Here is a 17,895-nt window from a genome sequence, read left to right on the forward strand (position 1 = left end):
AACAGAAATATTTAGAGGGCACTTTTTACAGAGCGTTCCAGCTCTGCCTGAGAGTGCTGGTGACATTTGGATAATTATGGTTAAACATGACCCTATCGGCACCTGCAGGATTACACTGGGCCTCGTTGAAGTCAGTGAACTTGATGACACGCCCAGGTGGAGAAATTCTAGGAATGACTGTTGTAATTGACATCTTGCCCTTAGCCCTTCCCCAACGCGCACGAAAAAGCGTCTCTCTCCACTGCTCCGCCAGGGGGCAGGAGAGGTCACATTACACGGAATTTAAAAAAAAGAAAAAGAAAAACTCAATTTTTCCCCCAAACTGGTTTCCACCTCAGGAAACCGAATCCTCCAGCTGTGGCGTCCCAGACGCCCGCCCCGACACGCCCCTCGCCCGCCGCCTCCCCCTGCGCCCCTGCCCTTGCCCTGTGCCGTCGGGTGCTCCTCCGGCTGCTGTCCCAGACCCTCTGCCCGCGCGCCCTTTGCCCTGAAGATGAAGCTTTGGCTGCTGCTTGGTCTTCTGCTCGTGCACGAAGCGCTCGAGGAAGGTGAGTGACCCTGGGCGGGGACTACCCAGTTTGTGCCTTCATTTAGCTCGATCCCCAACCAAGGTCCTCCCGCAGCCGACAGTCCTCCAGCCAGCTCTTTTTATAACTTTTGACCTTCCAAGGCTTGGCTTTTGGCCCTGCCCGGTGCACCTGCCTCTTCTGACCTCCTCTCCACCTCCCCGGGGCTCCCCTGGGAATAGTGGCCACTACCCCTTCCCTTAGGGTCCCCACTAGGACCGCCCCCCAGCGCTCCCCAAAAGCCCTTGGCGGGCAAACCGAGCATCCCTCGCCAGCGCCTGGTCCAGCCCCCAGTGTCAACGTGTCTTTTGGGAGGTGGCGGCGGGAGCGCGCCTTCTCCCCGGATCTCCGCTTCTGAGGGCGGTGCCACCCAAGCAAGGCAATTGCTGCATCTTTGGCAAAATTTGAAGCGTCCTCTTCCTAACTGCGGTCCTTGATTTATTTCGTATGCGAACTTGGGCTTGGATCCTGCAAGATCTACCTAATCAAAAACGAGCAGCTGTTAACATTTCTTAACTGATTGGGAAAAGATGAAGAAAGTGCATTTTTGTACAGCATATGGGCTCCCTGTGCCTCTTTACTTCTTTGAGTGTGTGCCTGTCCTGGGCTCACCCTGTTGTTTAGACTCACAACCACAGAGTCAGGCTGTGTGTGTGTGTATTTATGTTTATATATGACTTCAGCATTTGTGTGGTTGGCCCCAGTATTTATTCAAAGAGTGTTATTTATTTGTACAGTACATTTGGCACATGGGTACATCCTGGTATCCAGGAACCTCCCTTGGAATTCCTCAGCTATAGCCACGATTTTTGCTTAGGTTTGCTTGAAAGCAGCTTTGCTGTTATGCAATCTCACTCTGGAGCCACCTCAACCTGGCTCACATTTTATCCACTACTCAATCCTGAGCAGTTCCTGTATTTCCCCATGAAACTGGAAGCATTTGCCCCCCAAAACCACAGTCTAGTTTGCAAAGTCCAAGATGGTCGTTGGGCTTGAACCTGAGGTGAGGACCCTCCAGGCCCAGAGACTTACTGAATCAAGCGTAGGCAATGCTTCTGCACCAGGAGCCTCTGCTTGGCACGAGGTCACATTGTAAAATGCACTATTAAAAGGCTCCTGGCAGGTCCTTGTATGTGACTGCTCAGGTGTCAGAAATGCAGAATCTGGTATCATTTTTTTTTTTTTAATAGGGCGGGAGATGGCCAGACAACATAACTTCAAATAGCCCACTCACTTGGTTATACAGTTCACCCACGATGCCTCCCTCCCAGGGTCAGGAGGCAGGCTTGCCCGCTGCCTCCCGGATCCTTCCCAGCCAATATGTGTCCAGACCATGAAGATGATTACAAACATCTGCCTAAATCAGTTAGAATCTGTTTAAGTCAAATGTAATTCATATAAACAATAAACCTTTACGAGCCAATCAGAGAAAGTTGAGAACAAAGGCTATTTTAAAAGAAATAATTGATATATTTTAGGTATGTTACTAGTAGTGTGGTTTTGTTTTTAAAAGTATACATAGACTAGTTATCAAGAAAATATTGATTCCATAATTAGAAAAGTTAATCTGCTTCATTAAGTTATGTAACTGTTTTCCTAAACCCATTAAGAATGTTTCTGTTTTTTTTGTTTTTTGTTTGTTTTGTTTTTTTCTTTGTTGAGGGTCATGTGGCTGGCTGGGCCAGGAACCCGCCAAAGAGAGAGGCATATACAGAAGCCCTTCCAGCGCCAGTCTCTGATGGGCAGGTTAGAATATACTGCACCCTGTCCACCCCAAGACACACACTGCATACACAGGTCCATGACTCGGCTTGTGCCACTGCCTTTTGCTTTTCTGACCATTTCTAGAAAAGGTCTTCTAATGGTAGAAGGCTTCCCTGAAAGCACATACTGGTTCTACAACTGCTCTAGCCCAGTGAAGTTTGCCTTACCTAAATCTGGAAAGCTTTGTTTACATTTTTAGAAGTAGTGTTATTTCTTCTCGTGAAGAGTGGGAGCCCGAAGGGCACATCCAGCTCAGGTGGCAGGAAAGTGAGGCATGAGGACAGGTAATAAACAGCCGGAGAGCCCCCTTGGAGGCAGGCACGGCGCACCGGCTTGTCAGCATTTGTACAGAATATGTGCCGCTGTGTTTCCTCATATGGTGGTGTTGTTTTTGCGTAAAATATAAATCACAAGCACTTACCAATATCTCATTTACATAAATATTTACATAAATACTTGGTTTGAATATATAATATTTAATAGAGCCATAAAAATGGATTTGTTACTTGTTTTGTTGAATTTACCCCAGGCCCTTGGTCAATGCTAATGTGATCTTCAGTCTCACGTGGGCTTATTTTGTATCCCATGGAAGGTTCTCGCTCTGGGAGGACTCCCGAGAGGAGTTGTGATGTGCAGACAAAGCAGCCAGATTTTGTTTTTTAAGGATTTTATTTATTTATTTGAGAGAGAGAGAATGAGAGAGAGCACATGAGAGGGGTTAGGGGCAGAGGGAGAAGCAGACTCCCCGCCGAGCAGGGAGCCCAATGCGGGACTCGATCCCGGGACTCCAGGATCATGACCTGAGCCGAAGGCAGTTGCTCAACCAACTGAGCCACCCAGGCGCCCAGCAGCCAGATTTTTAAAGGAGGGAGGGAGGGAGACACGGCCCATGATTCCTCAACCAGGACCCTAGCATTTTTGTGTCTCAATGTATTCCTTGGAAAGGGAGTATAAAAATTAGTTATAATGAAAAAAGAATTGTAAAAATTCTCACCATAATGTTCCCAAGCATGTGGGATCTTGGCCCATATGTTTGACATACAAAATAATCTCTGATCCTTAGAGCCCAAAACGAGAAAATTCTGATGGCAACAGAGAGACTGGGCAGTGTGCTGGCCAGATGAGTGAGTCCTGAGGATTGGTGCATCTCCCTGCACAGGGTTGAAAGGCCCTGACTCTGTCGTGCCCATAATCCAATGGGGAGGGCGGAGAGTGGACAGACAAGAAAAGATAAAATATCAGGAAGGGCTAAGTGGCATGAAGAATCAATAACCAGGATGTATTGGCTTCCTAGGCCTGCTGAAACAAAGTACCACAAAGCAGGCTGCTTAGGACAACAGCAGTTGAGGCTCAGCCAGTTCTAGAGCCTAGCAGTCAGAAATCCAGGTGTCCGCAGGACCATGCAGCCTCTGTAGCACTCGGTCTTCCTGCCTCTTCCTGGCTTTTGCTGGTGGCTGTGTGTCCTTCGTGCTCCCGGGCTTCTAGCGAAACCACCCAGACGGCTACCTCTGTTGCCCGTGGTGGTCTGCTCCTTATGTGTCTTTGACTTCACGTGGCATTTCCCTCTGTGTGTGTCTCCCTTTTTATTTTTTTAAGATTTATTTATTAGAGCAGGTGGGTGGGCGAGAGGCAGAGGGCGAGAATCCTGAAGCAGCCCACTCCCCCTCCACTGAGCACGGGGCTCGATCTCATGACCCTGAGATCATGACCTGAGCCGAAATCAAGAGTCAGATGCTTAACAGACTGAGCCAGCCCCATGTGTCTCTTTTGATAAGGACAGCAGTACATTGGATTGGAGCCCACCCTAACGACCTCAACTTAACTTGGTTACAACTGCCAAGATCCTATTTCCAAATAAGGTCACACCAGGGGGTACCCCACATCAGTCGTACCAGGGGGTAGGACTTCATTGTGCCTTTTTGTGGGTACAAGTCAACATGTAACACAGAGTGTGAGGATGGAAGGGCCATGGAGGGAAGTGAGAGCATGGCTTGGACAGGAGAGTCAGAGGCCCGCCCGGAGAGAGGATGCACATGCAGCAGGTGTCAGGAAGAAGAGGCGCACAGGCCAAGGGCACCGGGGCCAGCGTGGCCTAAGAACCGATAGGTAGGAGACAGGAAATGGCAAAGCCTGGTAGGGCACAGGAAGACTCCAGGCTTTATTCTAAATTAGACGGAAGTCACAGGAGGGTCTTGAGCAGAGGATCGCCCATGATGTGATTGATGTTTTCAAAGGTAGGAGTGCTAGGGAGGAAGTTGGGAGCTTACAAAGGGAGTGGTTTTAATAGTTTATGTGCCAAGTGGCTTGGTCTAGCGTGGCCGCGGTGGATGTACGCACTTCTCCCTACAGACTAGGTTTGGCTTCTATGAAGCTGAAAAGTTTTGCTGCCGGATTTGATGTGGCCTAGGAGAGAAAGGAAAGGACCATGTGTGACTCTGAGGTTTTTATCCCGAGCAGCTGGGTGAATAGAGTTGTCATATACTGGTAAAGGGACACTGGGGAAGGAGCCAGACTGAAGGGACCTCCAGAGGTCAGTTTGCACACGTTCAGTTTGAGATGCCTACTAGCTTTCCAAGTGGCAGTGCTGAGTAAGCAGCAGAATATTCCGATCTGGAGTTTAGAGGCAAAGTCAGAAGACAAGGCAGCAGGTCTCGGCATATAAAGGCTGCTGGTATCCAGGGGGCTGTGTGAGGCCACTTGGAGATTGAGTGTCCTAAACGATTGAGGTGAGTTGCAAGGATTAAGCCCCTGGGACTCAGGTCAGGCAGGCAAGGAAGACGAGGAAGGGCTGCCAAACAGACTGAGAAGGATTTGTTAGTGACGTTGGTAACAACAAAAAACCAAAAACAAAGTGCTGTGTTTTAGGAGCCAGGCAAATAGAGTGCTTCGAGAAGAGAGTGATCATTTCACAATACACATAAATATCGAATCCTTATGTTGTACACCTGAAACTTATATATCAATTATATTTTTTAAAAAAGAGCAATCAGCCCTTTTCTAATGAATATTGTAAAGAATGTTTCAAAGTAAGGTTTTTATTATTATTGAAATATAGTTAACATATAGTATTACATTAATGTCATGTGTACAACATAGTGATTCAACATTTATATCCATTATGAAATGCTCACACCATTACTGCAGTTACCATACAAAGTTATTCCAATATTATTGCCTACATTCCCTATGCTGTACTTTACATCCCCGTGACTTATTTATTTTGTACCTGGAAGTTTGTACCTCATATTCTCCTTCACGTATTTCACCTGTTCCCTGGCCCCCTCCCCTGCTTTGGTAACCTGTAGATTATTTCTTATATCTATGAGTTTCCTTCTGTTTTGTTGTGTCTGTTCATTTGTTGTTTAGATTCTACATATAAGTGAAATAACACAGTATTTGTCTAACTCTGACTTCACTTAGCGTAATACACCCTGGGTCCATCCATGTTGTCACAAATAGCAAAATTTCATTTTTTATGGCTGAGTACTATTCCGTTGTTATATATAACACATCTTTATCCCTTCATCTATCAAAGGACACTTAGATTGTTTCCATATCTTGACTGTTACAAATAATGCTGCAATGAATGTAGATGTGTATATATATTTTAGAATTAGTGTTTTAATTTTCTTCAGATATATACTCAGAAGTGGAATTGTTGTATCATATGGTATTTCTATTTTTAATATTTTGAGGAAGCTTCATACCGTTTTCAATAGCGACTGCACCCATTTACATTCCCACCAACAGTGCACGAGGGTTCCTTTTCCTCCGCATCCTTGCCAACACTTTTTTGTGTTGATTTTAGCCATTCTGACAGGTGTGAGGTGATCTCTCACTGGGTTTTTTTTAATATTTATTAAATCTTAAAAAAAGATTTTATTTATTTGTCAGAGGGAGAGGGGAGACAGTGCAAGCAGGGGGAGCAGCGGGCAGAGGGAGAAGCAGGCTCCCTGCTGAGCAAGGAGCCCAACGTGGGGCTTGATTCCCAAGAACCTGGGATCATGACCTGAGCCGAAGGCAGATGCTTACCCAGGTGTCCCTCACTGTGGTTTTGATTGGCATTTATCTGCTGGTTAATGATGTTGAACAGCTTTTCATGTGTTTGTCGGCCATCTGTATGTCATCTTTGGAAAAAATGTCTATTCAGGTTCTGTGCCCATTTTTTAATCAGACTGTTTTTTTGGTGTTGAGTTTGCAACATCTTTATGTATTTTAAATATCAATCCCTCATCAGATACATAATTTGCAAATATCTTCTATTCAGCAGGTTGCCTTTTCCTTTTGTTGATGGTTTCCTTCCTTTCCTGTGCAAACTTTTTCAGTTAGATGTAGTCTCAGTTGTTCATCTTTCCTTTTTTCGCCTTTACCTCTAGAGAGATCCAAAAGAATATTGCTAAGACCGATGTTTAAGAATTTACTGCTTATGTTTTCTTTTAGGAGTTTTATGGTTTCAAGTCTTACATTTAGGTCTTTCATCCGTTCTGATTTTATATAATGATTTGTGTATTGATTTGATTTTTGTATATGGTGTAAGACAGTGGTCTAATTTTATTCTTTTGCATGTAGCTCTCCAGTTTTCCCAACATCATTTCTTGAAGAGACCGTTTTTCTCCCCATTGTATATTCTTACCCCTTTTGTCATAGGTTAATTGACCATATAAGGGTTTACTGCTGGATTCTCTATTCTGTTCCACTGATCTGTTTGTCTTATTTGTACCAGTACCACACTGTTTTGATTATTGTAGCTCTGTTGTGTACTTGAAATCTGGGAGCATGACACCTAAAGTTTTGTTTTTCTTTCTCAAGATTGCTTTGGCTTTCTAGGGTCTTTTGTGGTTCCATTCATATTTTAGGATTATTTGTTCTAGTTTGGTGAAAATGCATTGATATTTTGATAGGGATAGCACTGAATCTGTAAATTGCTTTGGGTAGTATAGACATTTTAATAATATTAATTCTTGTAATCCATGAGCATGGTATATCTTTCCATTTCCTTATGTCATCATTTTCTTTCATCAATGTCACAGTTTTCAGAGTAGGTCTTTCACCTTTTTAGTTAAATTTATTCTTAAATATTTTATTCTTATTGAGGCAATTATAAGTGAGATTGTTTTCTTAATTTACATTCAGCTAGTTTATTATTAGTGTTATAGAAACACAACAGATTTCTGTATATTAGTTTTGTATGCTGCAACATTACTCAATTCATTTATCAATTCTAGTAGTTTTTTTGGTGGATTCTTTAGGATTTTCTATATATATAATATGTCATCTGCAAATAAAGACAATTTTACTTCTTACTTATCAATTTGGGTGACTTTTTAATAAAAGATTTTATTTGAGAGAGAGCACAAGTAAGGGAGAGGTGCAGAGGGAGAAGCAGACTCCCCACTGAGCAAGGAACCTGATGCAGGACTCCATCCCAGGACCCTGAGATCATGACCTGAGCCAAAGGCAGATCCTTAATTGACTGAACCACTCAGGTGCCCCTAAGTTTGGATGACTTTTATTCATTTTTCTTGTCTGATTGCTGTGGCTAGGACTCCTGGTAATGTTTTGGATAAAAGTGGTGGGAATGGGCATCCTAGTCTTGTTCCTGCTCTTAGAAGAAAAGCTTGCAGCTTTTCACAATTGAATATGTTGTTAGCTGTGGGTTTTTTATATATGGGCTTTATTATGTTGAGGTATGTTTCATCCATACCCATTTTGTTGAGAGTTTTTATCATGAACAGATGTTGAATTTTTTCAAATGTTTTTTCTGAATCTATTGAGATGATCATATTGTTTTTTATTCTTCATTTTGTAATATGGTGTATCATGTTGATTGATTTGCCAATATTGACCCATCCTTGATTCCCTGGAATAGATAAATCCTATTGGATCATGATGTATAATACTTTTAATGTATTGTTGATTGTGGTTTGTTAATATTTTGTTAAGGATTTTTGCATCCATGTTCATGAACAATATTGGCCTGTAATTTTCTTTTTTTGTAGTGTTTGTCTGGTTTTGGTATCAGCGTAATAGTTGCCTCATAGAATGAATTTGGAAGCAAGCCTTCTTCAGTATTTTGGAACAGTTTGAGAAGGTTAGGTATTAACTCTTCTTTAAATGTTTGGTAGAATTTACCAATGAAGCCATCCGGTTCTGACTTTTGTTTGTTGGGATTTTTTTGGTTACTGATTCAATTTAATTACTAGTAATCTGTCCAGATTTTCTACTTCTTCCTGATTCATTCTTAGAAGATTATATGTTTCTAGAAATTTATCCATTTCTTCTAGATTATACAATTTGTTGGTATGTCATTTCTCACAGTAGTCTCTTGCAATTCTTTGTATATCTGTCGTGTCAGTTGTAACTTCTCTTTCATTCTGATTTTCTTTATTTGGGCCCTTTTTTTCTTCATGTGTCTGGCTGAAGGCTTATCAATTTTCTTTACCTTTTCAAAGAACCAGCATTCATTTCATTGATGTTCTGTATTATTTTTTTAGTCTCTATTTTATTTATTTTTCACTCTGATCTTTATTATTTCCTTCCTTCTACTAACTTTGGGCTTTACTTTTTTCCCCTTCCAACTCCTTTAGGTATAAGGTTAGATTTGAGATTTCTCTTGTTTCTTGAGTTAGGTCTGAATCTCTACAAACTTCCTTTTAGAACTGTTTTGTTGCATCCCATAGATTTTGGAAAATTGTGTTTCCATCTTCATTTGTCTCTAGGTATTTTTTTATTTCTTTGATTTCTTCAATGGCCCATTAGTTGGTTAGTAGCATTTTGTTTAGCCTCCACATGCTTGTGTTTTTCTCTAGCTTTTTTTTTTTTGCTCATAATTCTCATTTCATATTCTTGTGGTCAGAAAAGATGTTTGATATGATGTCAGTCTTCTTAAATTTACTGAAACTTGTTTTGTGGCCTAACATGTGATCTGTCCTGGTAAATGTTCTGTATGCACTTGTAAAGAATGTATATTCTGTTGTTTTTGGATGGAATGTTCTGTATATTTGTTAAGTCTGTCTAATGTATTGCTCAAAGTCACTGATTCCTTATTGATTTTCTGTCTGGATGATCTATCCATTGATATAAGTGGGGGTTTTAGTTCCCTACTCTTACTGCATTACTGTGAAATTGTCCCTCTAGGTCTGTTAAAATTTGCTTTTGTATTTAGTGCTCCCATGTTGTGTGCATGGATATTTAAAATGTTTATATCCTCCAGACAGATTGACGCTTTTATCAGTATGCAGTACCCTTCTTTGCCATTTTTACAGTCCCTTTTGTCTGGGAGTCCCTGGGTGGCTCAGTCACTTAAGCCTCTGACTCTTGATTTTGGCTCGGTTCATCATCTCAGGGTGATTGAGTATGGAGCCTGCTTGGGATTTTCTCTCTCCCTCTCCCTCTGCCCTCCCTCCCCCGCTCACACTCCCTCTCTCTCAAACAAAGAACAAACAAACACTTTTGTCTGATATAAATACTGTTATCCCAGGTCTTTTTTTTTTTTTTAATCTCCATTTGCATGGATAATCTTTTTCCGTCCTTTCACTTTTGGTCTGTGTGTGTCTTTAGCTCTGAACTAAGTCTCTTATAGTCAGCATAGAGATGGGTCTTATTTTTTAATATAATCACTTACCCTATGTCTTTTGGAGCATTTATCAACATTTAAAGTAATTATTGACATATATACTTACTGCCATTTTTTTTCATTGTTTTCTGGTTGCTTTTATAGTTCTCTCTGTTCCTTTTTTCATCTCTTGCTGTCTTGTAATTTGATGACTTTCTTTAGTGCTATGTTTAGAAATTTCTCTCTCTCTCTCTTTTTTTTTGTAAAACTTTTCTAGGTTTTTGATTTTGGTTACCATAAAATTCATATATAACATCCTATGTATATAGCAATCTATTTTAAGTTAACTGTTGCTTAAATCTGAACACATTCTAAAAGCACTATGCTACATTTTTACCTTCCCCACGTTTTATGTATGTGACATCATATTACATTCTTTTGTGTGTATATCCATTAAATAATTATTGTAGATATAGTTGATTTTACTACTTTTGTCTTTTAACCTTCACACTAGCTTCATAGGTGGTTGGTCCACTCCCTTTATTCCATTTGCTTTTACTGGTGAGATTTTTTCTTTCATAATTTTCTTCCACTTATGGCTCTTATTTTTCCTCTTTAAAAAGGCCCTTTAACATTTCTTATAAGGCCAGTTTAGTGGTGATGAACCCTTTTAACTTTTGTTTGTCTGGGAAAATTTATCTTTCAATTTTGAATGATAATTTTGTGAGGTCGAATACTCTTGATTATAGTTTTTTCCTTCGGCACTTAGGATATATTATACTACTCCCTTCTGGCCTGTGAGGTTTCTGCTCAAAAACCAGCTGACAGTCTTTTGGGTGTTCCCTTGTACACAACTAGTTGCTTTATTCTTGCTGCTTTCAAGATTCTCTCTCTATCTTTAATTTTTGACATTCAATTATAATGTGTCTTGGTATGGACATCTTTGGGTTCATCTTGTTTGGGGCTTTCTGTGCTTCTTGAACTTGTATGTTTGTTTCCTTCCCCAGGTTAGGAATGTTTTCGGCCATTATTTTTCAAATAAATTTTCTTTCCTTTTCTCTCTATGCCTTCTGGCAACTCTATAATGCAATGTTAGTATGTTTAATGTTGTCCTAGAGGTTCCTTAAGCTATTCTCATTTTTTTAAATCTTGTGTGTTATTTCCAGTACCCTGTCTTCCAGATCACGGATCCATTTTCCTGCATTTTCTAATCTGCTATTGATTCCCTTTAGTGTATTTTTTATTTCAGTTATTGTATTCTTCAACTCTGATTGGTTCTTTTTTTTTTAAGATTTTATTTATTTATTTGAAAGAGAGAGAATGAGAGATAGCACAAGAGGGAAGAGGGTCAGAGGGAGAAGCAGACTCCCTGCCGAGCAGGGAGCCCGATGCGGGACTCAATCTGCGGACTCCAGGATCATGACCTGAGCAGAAGGCAGTCGCTTAACCAACTGAGCCACCCAGGCACCCTGATTGGTTCTTTTTTTTTAAATTTTTATTGTTATGTTAATCACCATACATTACATCATTAGTTTTGGATGTAGTGTTCCATGATTCATCGTTTGTGCATAACACCCAGTGCTCCACGCAGAACGTGCCCTTTTAATACCCATCACCAGGCTAACCCATCCCCCCACCCCCTCCCCTCTAGAACCCTCAGTTTGTTTTTCAGAGTCCATCGTCTTTCATGGTTCGTCTCCCACTCCGATTTCCCCCCCTTCATTCTTCCCTTCCTGCTATCTTCTTCTTTTTTTTTCTTAACATATATTGCATTATTTGTTTCATAGGTACACATCCGTGATTCAACAGTCTTGCACAATTCACAGCACTCGCCATAGCACATACCCTCCCCAATGTCTATCACCCAGCCACCCCATCCCTCCCACCCCCCACCACTCCAGCAACCCTCAGTTTGTATCCTGAGATTAAGAATTCCTCATATCCGTGAGGTCATATGATACATGTCTTTCTCTGATTGACTTATTTCACTCAGCATAACACCCTCCAGTTCCATCCACGTCATTGCAAATGGCAAGATCTTATTCCTTTTGATGGCTGCATAATATCCCATTGTGTATATATACCACATTTTCTTTATCCATTCATCTGTCGATGGACATCTTGGCTCTTTCCACAGTTTGGCTATTGTGGACATTGCTGCTATAAACATTGGGGTGCATGTATCCCTTCGGATCCCTACATTTGTATCTTTGTGGTAAATACCCAGTCGTGCAATTGCTGGATCATAGGGTAGCTCTATTTTCAACTGTTTGAGGAACCTCCATACTGTTTTCCAGAGTGGTTGCACCAGCTTGCATTCCCACCAACAGTGTAGGAGGGTTCCCCTTTCTCCACATCCCCGCCAACATCTGTCGTTTCCTGACTTGTTAATTTTAGCCATTCTGACTGGTGTGAGGTGGTATCTCATTGAGGTTTTGATTTGGATTTCCCTGATGCCGAGCGATGTTGAGCACTTTTTCATGTGTCTGTTAGCCATTTGGATGTCTTCTTTGGAAAAATGTCTGTTCATGTCTTCTGCCCATTTCTTGATTGGATTATTTGTTCTTTGGGTGTTGAGTTTGATAAGTTCTTTATAGATTTTGGATACTAGCCCTTTATCTGATATGTCACTTGCAAATATTTTCTCCCATTCTGTCGGTTGTCTTTTGGTTTTGTGGACTGTTTCTTTTGCTGTGCAAAAGCTTTTTATCTTGATGAAATCCCAATAGTTCATTCTTGCCCTGGCTTCCCTTGCCTTTGGTGATGTTTCTAGGAAGAAGTTGCTGCGGCTGAGGTCGAAGAGGTTGCTGCCTGTGTTCTCCTTTAGGATGTTGATGGACTCCTGTCTCACGTTTAGGTCTTTCAACCATCTGGAGTCTATTTTTGTGTGTGGTGTAAGGAAATGGTCCAGTTTCATTCTTCTGCATGTGGCTGTCCAATTTTCCCAACACCATTTGTTGAAAAGACTGTCTTTTTTCCATTGGACATTCTTTCCTGCTTTGTCAAAGATGAGTTGACCATAGAGTTGAGGGTCCATTTCTGGGCTCTCGATTCTGTTCCATTGATCTATGTGTCTGTTTTTGTGCCAGTCCCATACTGTCTTGATGATGACAGCTTTGTAATAGAGCTGGAAGTCCGGAATTGTGATGCCGCCAGCTTTGCTTTTCTTTTTCAACATTCCTCTGGCTATTCGGGGTCTCTTCTGGTTCCATACAAATTTTAGCATTATTTGCTCCATTTCTTTGAAAAAAGTGGATGGTATTTTGATGGGGATTGCATTGAATGTGTTGATTGCTCTAGGTAGCATTGACATCTTCACAGTGTTTGTTCTTCCAATCCATGAGCATGTAATGTTTTTCCATTTCTTTGTGTCTTCCTCAATTCCTTTCATGAGTATTTTATAGTTTTCTGAGTACAGATCCTTTGCCTCTTTGGTTAGATTTATTCCTAGGTATCTTATGGTTTTGGGGGCAATTGTAAATGGGATCGACTCCTTAATTTGTCTCTCTTCTGTCTTGTTGTTGGTGTATAGGAATGCCACTGATTTCTGTGCATTGATTTTATATCCTGCCACTTGACTGAATTCCTGTATGAGTTCTTGCAGTTTTGGGGTGGAGTCTTTTGGGTTTTCCACATAAAGTATCATATCATCTGCAAAGAGTGAGAGTTTGACTTCTTCTTTGCCGATTTGGATGCCTTTGATTTCTTTTTGTTGTCTGATTGCCGTGGCTCGGACTTCTAATACTATGTTGAATAGCAGTGGTGATAGTGGACATCCCTGCCGCGTTCCTGACCTTAGGGGGAAAGCTCTAAGCTTTTCCCCATTGAGAATGATATTCGCTGTAGGTTTTTCATAGATGGCTTTTATGATATTGAGGTATGTACCCTCTATCCCTATAATCTGAAGAGTTTTGATCAAGAAAGGATGCTGTACTTTGTCAAATGCTTTTTCTGCATCTATTGAGAGGATTATATGATTCTTGTCCTTTCTTTTGTTAATATATTGTATCACGTTGATTGATTTGTGGATGTTGAACCAATCTTGCAGCCCAGGGATAAATCCCACTTGGTCGTGGTGAATAATCCTTTTAATGTACTGTTGGATCCTATTGGCTAGTATTTTGGTGAGAATTTTTGCATCCATGTTCATCAAGGATATTGGTCTGTAATTCTCCTTTTGGGTGGAGTCTTTGTCTGGTTTGGGGAATCAAGGTAATGGTGGCTTCATAAAATGAGCTTGGAAGTTTTCCTTCCATTTCTATTTTTTGGAACAGTTTCAGGAGAATAGGTATTAATTCTTCTTTAAATGTTTGGTAGAGTTCCCCTGGGAAGCCATCTGGCCCTGGGCTTTTGTTTCTTGGGAGATTTTTGATGACTGCTTCAATTTCCTTAGTGGTTATAGGTCTGTTCAGGTTTTCTATTTCTTCCTGGTTCAGTTTTGGTAGTTGATACATCTCTAGGAATGTACCCATTTCTTCCAGGTTATCTAATTTGCTGGCATAGAGTTGCTCATAATATGTTCTTATAATTGTTTGTATGTCTTTGGTGTTGGTTGTGATCTCTCCTCTTTCTTTCATGATTTTGTTGATTTGGGTCATTTCTCTTTTCTTTTTGATAAATCTGGCCAGGGGTTTATCAATCTTGTTAATTCTTTCAAAGAACCAGCTCCTAGTTTCATTGATCTGTTCTGTTCTTTTGGTTTCTAGTTCATTGATTTCTGCTCTGATCTTTATTATTTCTCTTCTCCTGCTGGGTTTAGGCTTTATTTGCTCTTTTTTCTCTAGCTCCTTTAGGTGTAGGGTTAGGTTGTGTATTTGAGACCTTTCTTGTTTCTTGAGAAAGGCTTGTATTGCTATATACTTTCCTCTCAGGACTGCCTTTGCTGTATCCCAAAGATTTTGAACAGTTGTGTTTTCATTTTCATTGGTTTCCATGAATTTGTTTAATTCTTCTTTAATTTCCTGTTTGGCCCATTCATTCTTTAGTAAGATGCTCTTTAGCCTCCATGTATTTGAGTTCTTTCCGACTTTCCTTTTGTGAATGAGTTCTAGTTTCAAAGCACTGTGGTCTGAAAATATGCAGGGAATAATCCCAATCTTTTGGTACTGGTTGAGACCTGATTTGTGACCTAGGATGTGATCTGTTCTGGAGAATGTTCCATGGGCACTAGAGAAGAATGTGTATTCTGTTGCTTTGGGATGGAATGTTCTGAATATGTCTGTGAAGTCCATTTGGTCCAGTGTGTCATTTAAAGTCTTTATTTCCTTGTTGATCTTTTGCTTAGATGATATGTCCATTTCAGTCAGGGGGGTGTTAAAGTCTCCCACTATTATTGTATTGTTGCCAATGTGTTTCTTTGCTTTTGTTATTAATTGCCTTATATAATTGGCTGCTCCCATGTTAGGGGCATAGATATTTACAATTGTTAGATCTTCTTGTTGGATAGACCCTTTAAGTAGGATATAGTGTCCTTCCTCATCTCTTATTACAGTCTTTGGTTTAAAATCTAATTTGTCTGATATAAGGATTGCCATCCCAGCTTTCTTTTGGTGTCCATTAGCATGGTAAGTGGTTTTCCACCCCCTCACTTTCAATCTGGGGGTGTCTTTGGGTCTAAAATGAGTCTCTTGCAGACAGCATATTGATGGGTCTTGTTTTTTAATCCATTCTGATAGCCTGTGTCTTTTGATTGGGGCATTTTGCCCATTTACATTCAGGGTAACTATTGAAAGATATGAATATAGTGCCATTGTATTGCCTGTAAGGTGACTGTTACTGTATATTGTCTGTGTTCCTTTCTGGTCTATGCTGCTTTTAGGCTCTCTCTTTGCTTAGAGGACCCCTTTCAATATTTCTTGTAGGGCTGGTTTCATGTTTGCAAATTCCTTTAGTTTTTGTTTGTCCTGGAAGATTTTTAACTCTCTTTCAATTTTTAATGACAGCCTAGCTGGATATAGTATTCTTGGCTGCATATTTTTCTTGTTTAGTGCTCTGAAGATATCATGCCAGTCCTTTCTGGTCTGCCAGGTCTCTGTGGATAGGTCTGTTGACAATCTAATGTTTCTACCATTATAGGTTACACATCTCCTCTCCGGAGCTGCTTTCAAGATTTTCTCTTTGTTTTTGAGACTCGTAAGTTTTACTATTAGATGTCAGGGTGTTGACCTATTTTTATTGATTTTGAGAGGGGTTCTCTGTGTCTCCTGGAATTTAATGCCTGTTTCCTTCCCCACATTAGGGAAGTTCTCTGCTATAATTTGCTCCAATATACCTTCTGCCCCTCTCTCTCTTCTTCTTCTGGGATCCCAATTATTCTAATGTTGTTTCGTCTTATTGTATCGCTTATCTCCCGAATTCTGCCCTCGTGATCCAGTAGTTGTTTATCTCTCTTTTTCTCAGCTTCTTTATTTTCCATCATTTGGTCTTCTGTATCGCTGATTCTCTCTTCTGCCTCATTTATCCTAGCAGTTAGTGCCCCCATTTTTGATTGTACTTCATTAATAGCCTTTTTGATTTCGATTTGGTTAGATTTTAGTTTTTATTTCTCCAGGAAGGGTTTCTTTAATAACTTCCATGCTTTATTCAAGCCTAGCTAGTATCTTTAAAATCATGATTCTGAACTCTAGGTCCAACATCGTACTAATGTCCACAATGAGTAGGTCCCTGGCAGACGGTACTACCTCTTGTTCTTTTTGCTGAGGTGATTTTTTTCGTCTTGTCATTTTGTCCAGAGGAGACTAGATGAATGAGAGAACAAAATGCTAACAGGTTAACAAATCCCCAGCAAATATACTCTAAACAAATCAGAAAAGACCTGAAACCAGTGGAAAAGAAAGGGAAAGAAAGAAAAAAGAAAAAGAAAGAAAAAGATAAAAACAAACAAAAACAGAACAAAACAAAAAAACCCAGAATATGATCAAATATGATCAGGCTAGTGCATAGATCAGTGCCACACACTGGATTTTGGGTGTATTTTGGTCTGTTAGAAGAAAGTGCCTCCTAAAATTTTAAAGAAAGAAAGACTTATATATGTACAAAATAAGGGTTGATACAATGAAGGGATGGAAGATGACTGTAAAGATGAAAATTATAAAAGATTTTATAAAAGGAATTGATAAGAAGTTGTTTGAAAAAAGAAAAGAAAATTTAAAAAAAAAAAGAAAAAAAAGGGAGAGAATGTGATCAGTCAGGAGACTAGAACAAAGCCATACACTAGTGATTTAGGGTATATTTTGATCTGTTAGAAGAAACTGTATCTCAAAATTTTAAAGAGAGAACAACTTATACATATATGCCAAAAATAAGGGTATCTACTATGAAGGGATAGAATATGACTCTAAAAATGAAAAATAAAAAAAATATTTTTTTCAAAAAGGGATTGATAAGATGTTGGTTGAAAAAGGGAAAAAGAAAAAAAAATTAAAAAAAAAACAGTTAAAAAATTAACTTTGAAAAACTAATGAATTATGGTAAAAAAAGCCATGAATTCTATGTGCAGTATTCCCCTAGCGCTGGAGTTCTGCCGTTCTCATTGATCCGTAAACTTGGTCTTGGCTGGCTGTTCGTGCTGATCTTCTCGGGGAGGGGCCTGTTGCCGTGGTTCCCAAATGTCTTTGCCGGAGGCAGAATTGCCCCGCCCTTGTTGGTCCGGGCTAAGCAATCTGCTCAGGTTTGCTCTCAGGAGCTTTTGTTCCCTGCAAGCTCTCGGTACAGCTTTGGAGGACGAGAGTGAAAATGGTAGCCTCCCAATCTCTGCCCCAGAGGAGCCGAGAACTCGGGGCCCTGCTCCTCAGTGCGCCCCCAGAGAAAAGCAGCCAATCACTCCCGTGTCCCCGGCCGCACTCCGCGATCACCCGGCCTGTGACCGAGCGTTTCTATCTCTGGCACCCGACCCCGTGTGGAGTCTCCAAACCTAGCAGATCCCTGCAGTGCGCTCCCGCGCCGCTCCTCTGACGCACTCAGGCACCCCCGGTCTTTCTGTGACCCCGAGGGTCCTGAGACCACACTGTC

General features: G+C 40.7%; 1 protein-coding gene across 1 annotated transcript in view; it reads left to right on the forward strand.

The window, feature by feature from the left end:
* The first annotated feature begins 342 nt into the window (after nt 1-342).
* Nucleotides 343-17,895, forward strand: part of PDGFRL (platelet derived growth factor receptor like) — a 67,020-nt gene continuing 49,467 nt past the window's right edge. Inside the window, exon 1 of the mRNA XM_027598887.1 lies at nt 343-548. Coding sequence (XP_027454688.1) covers nt 494-548 — 55 coding nt within the window. The 5' untranslated portion in view covers nt 343-493. The remainder of the gene's footprint in view (nt 549-17,895) is intronic.

This window comes from Zalophus californianus, chromosome 2 (genome assembly GCF_009762305.2).
Source record: "Zalophus californianus isolate mZalCal1 chromosome 2, mZalCal1.pri.v2, whole genome shotgun sequence".
In the NCBI taxonomy this organism is placed as follows: domain Eukaryota; kingdom Metazoa; phylum Chordata; class Mammalia; order Carnivora; family Otariidae; genus Zalophus; species Zalophus californianus.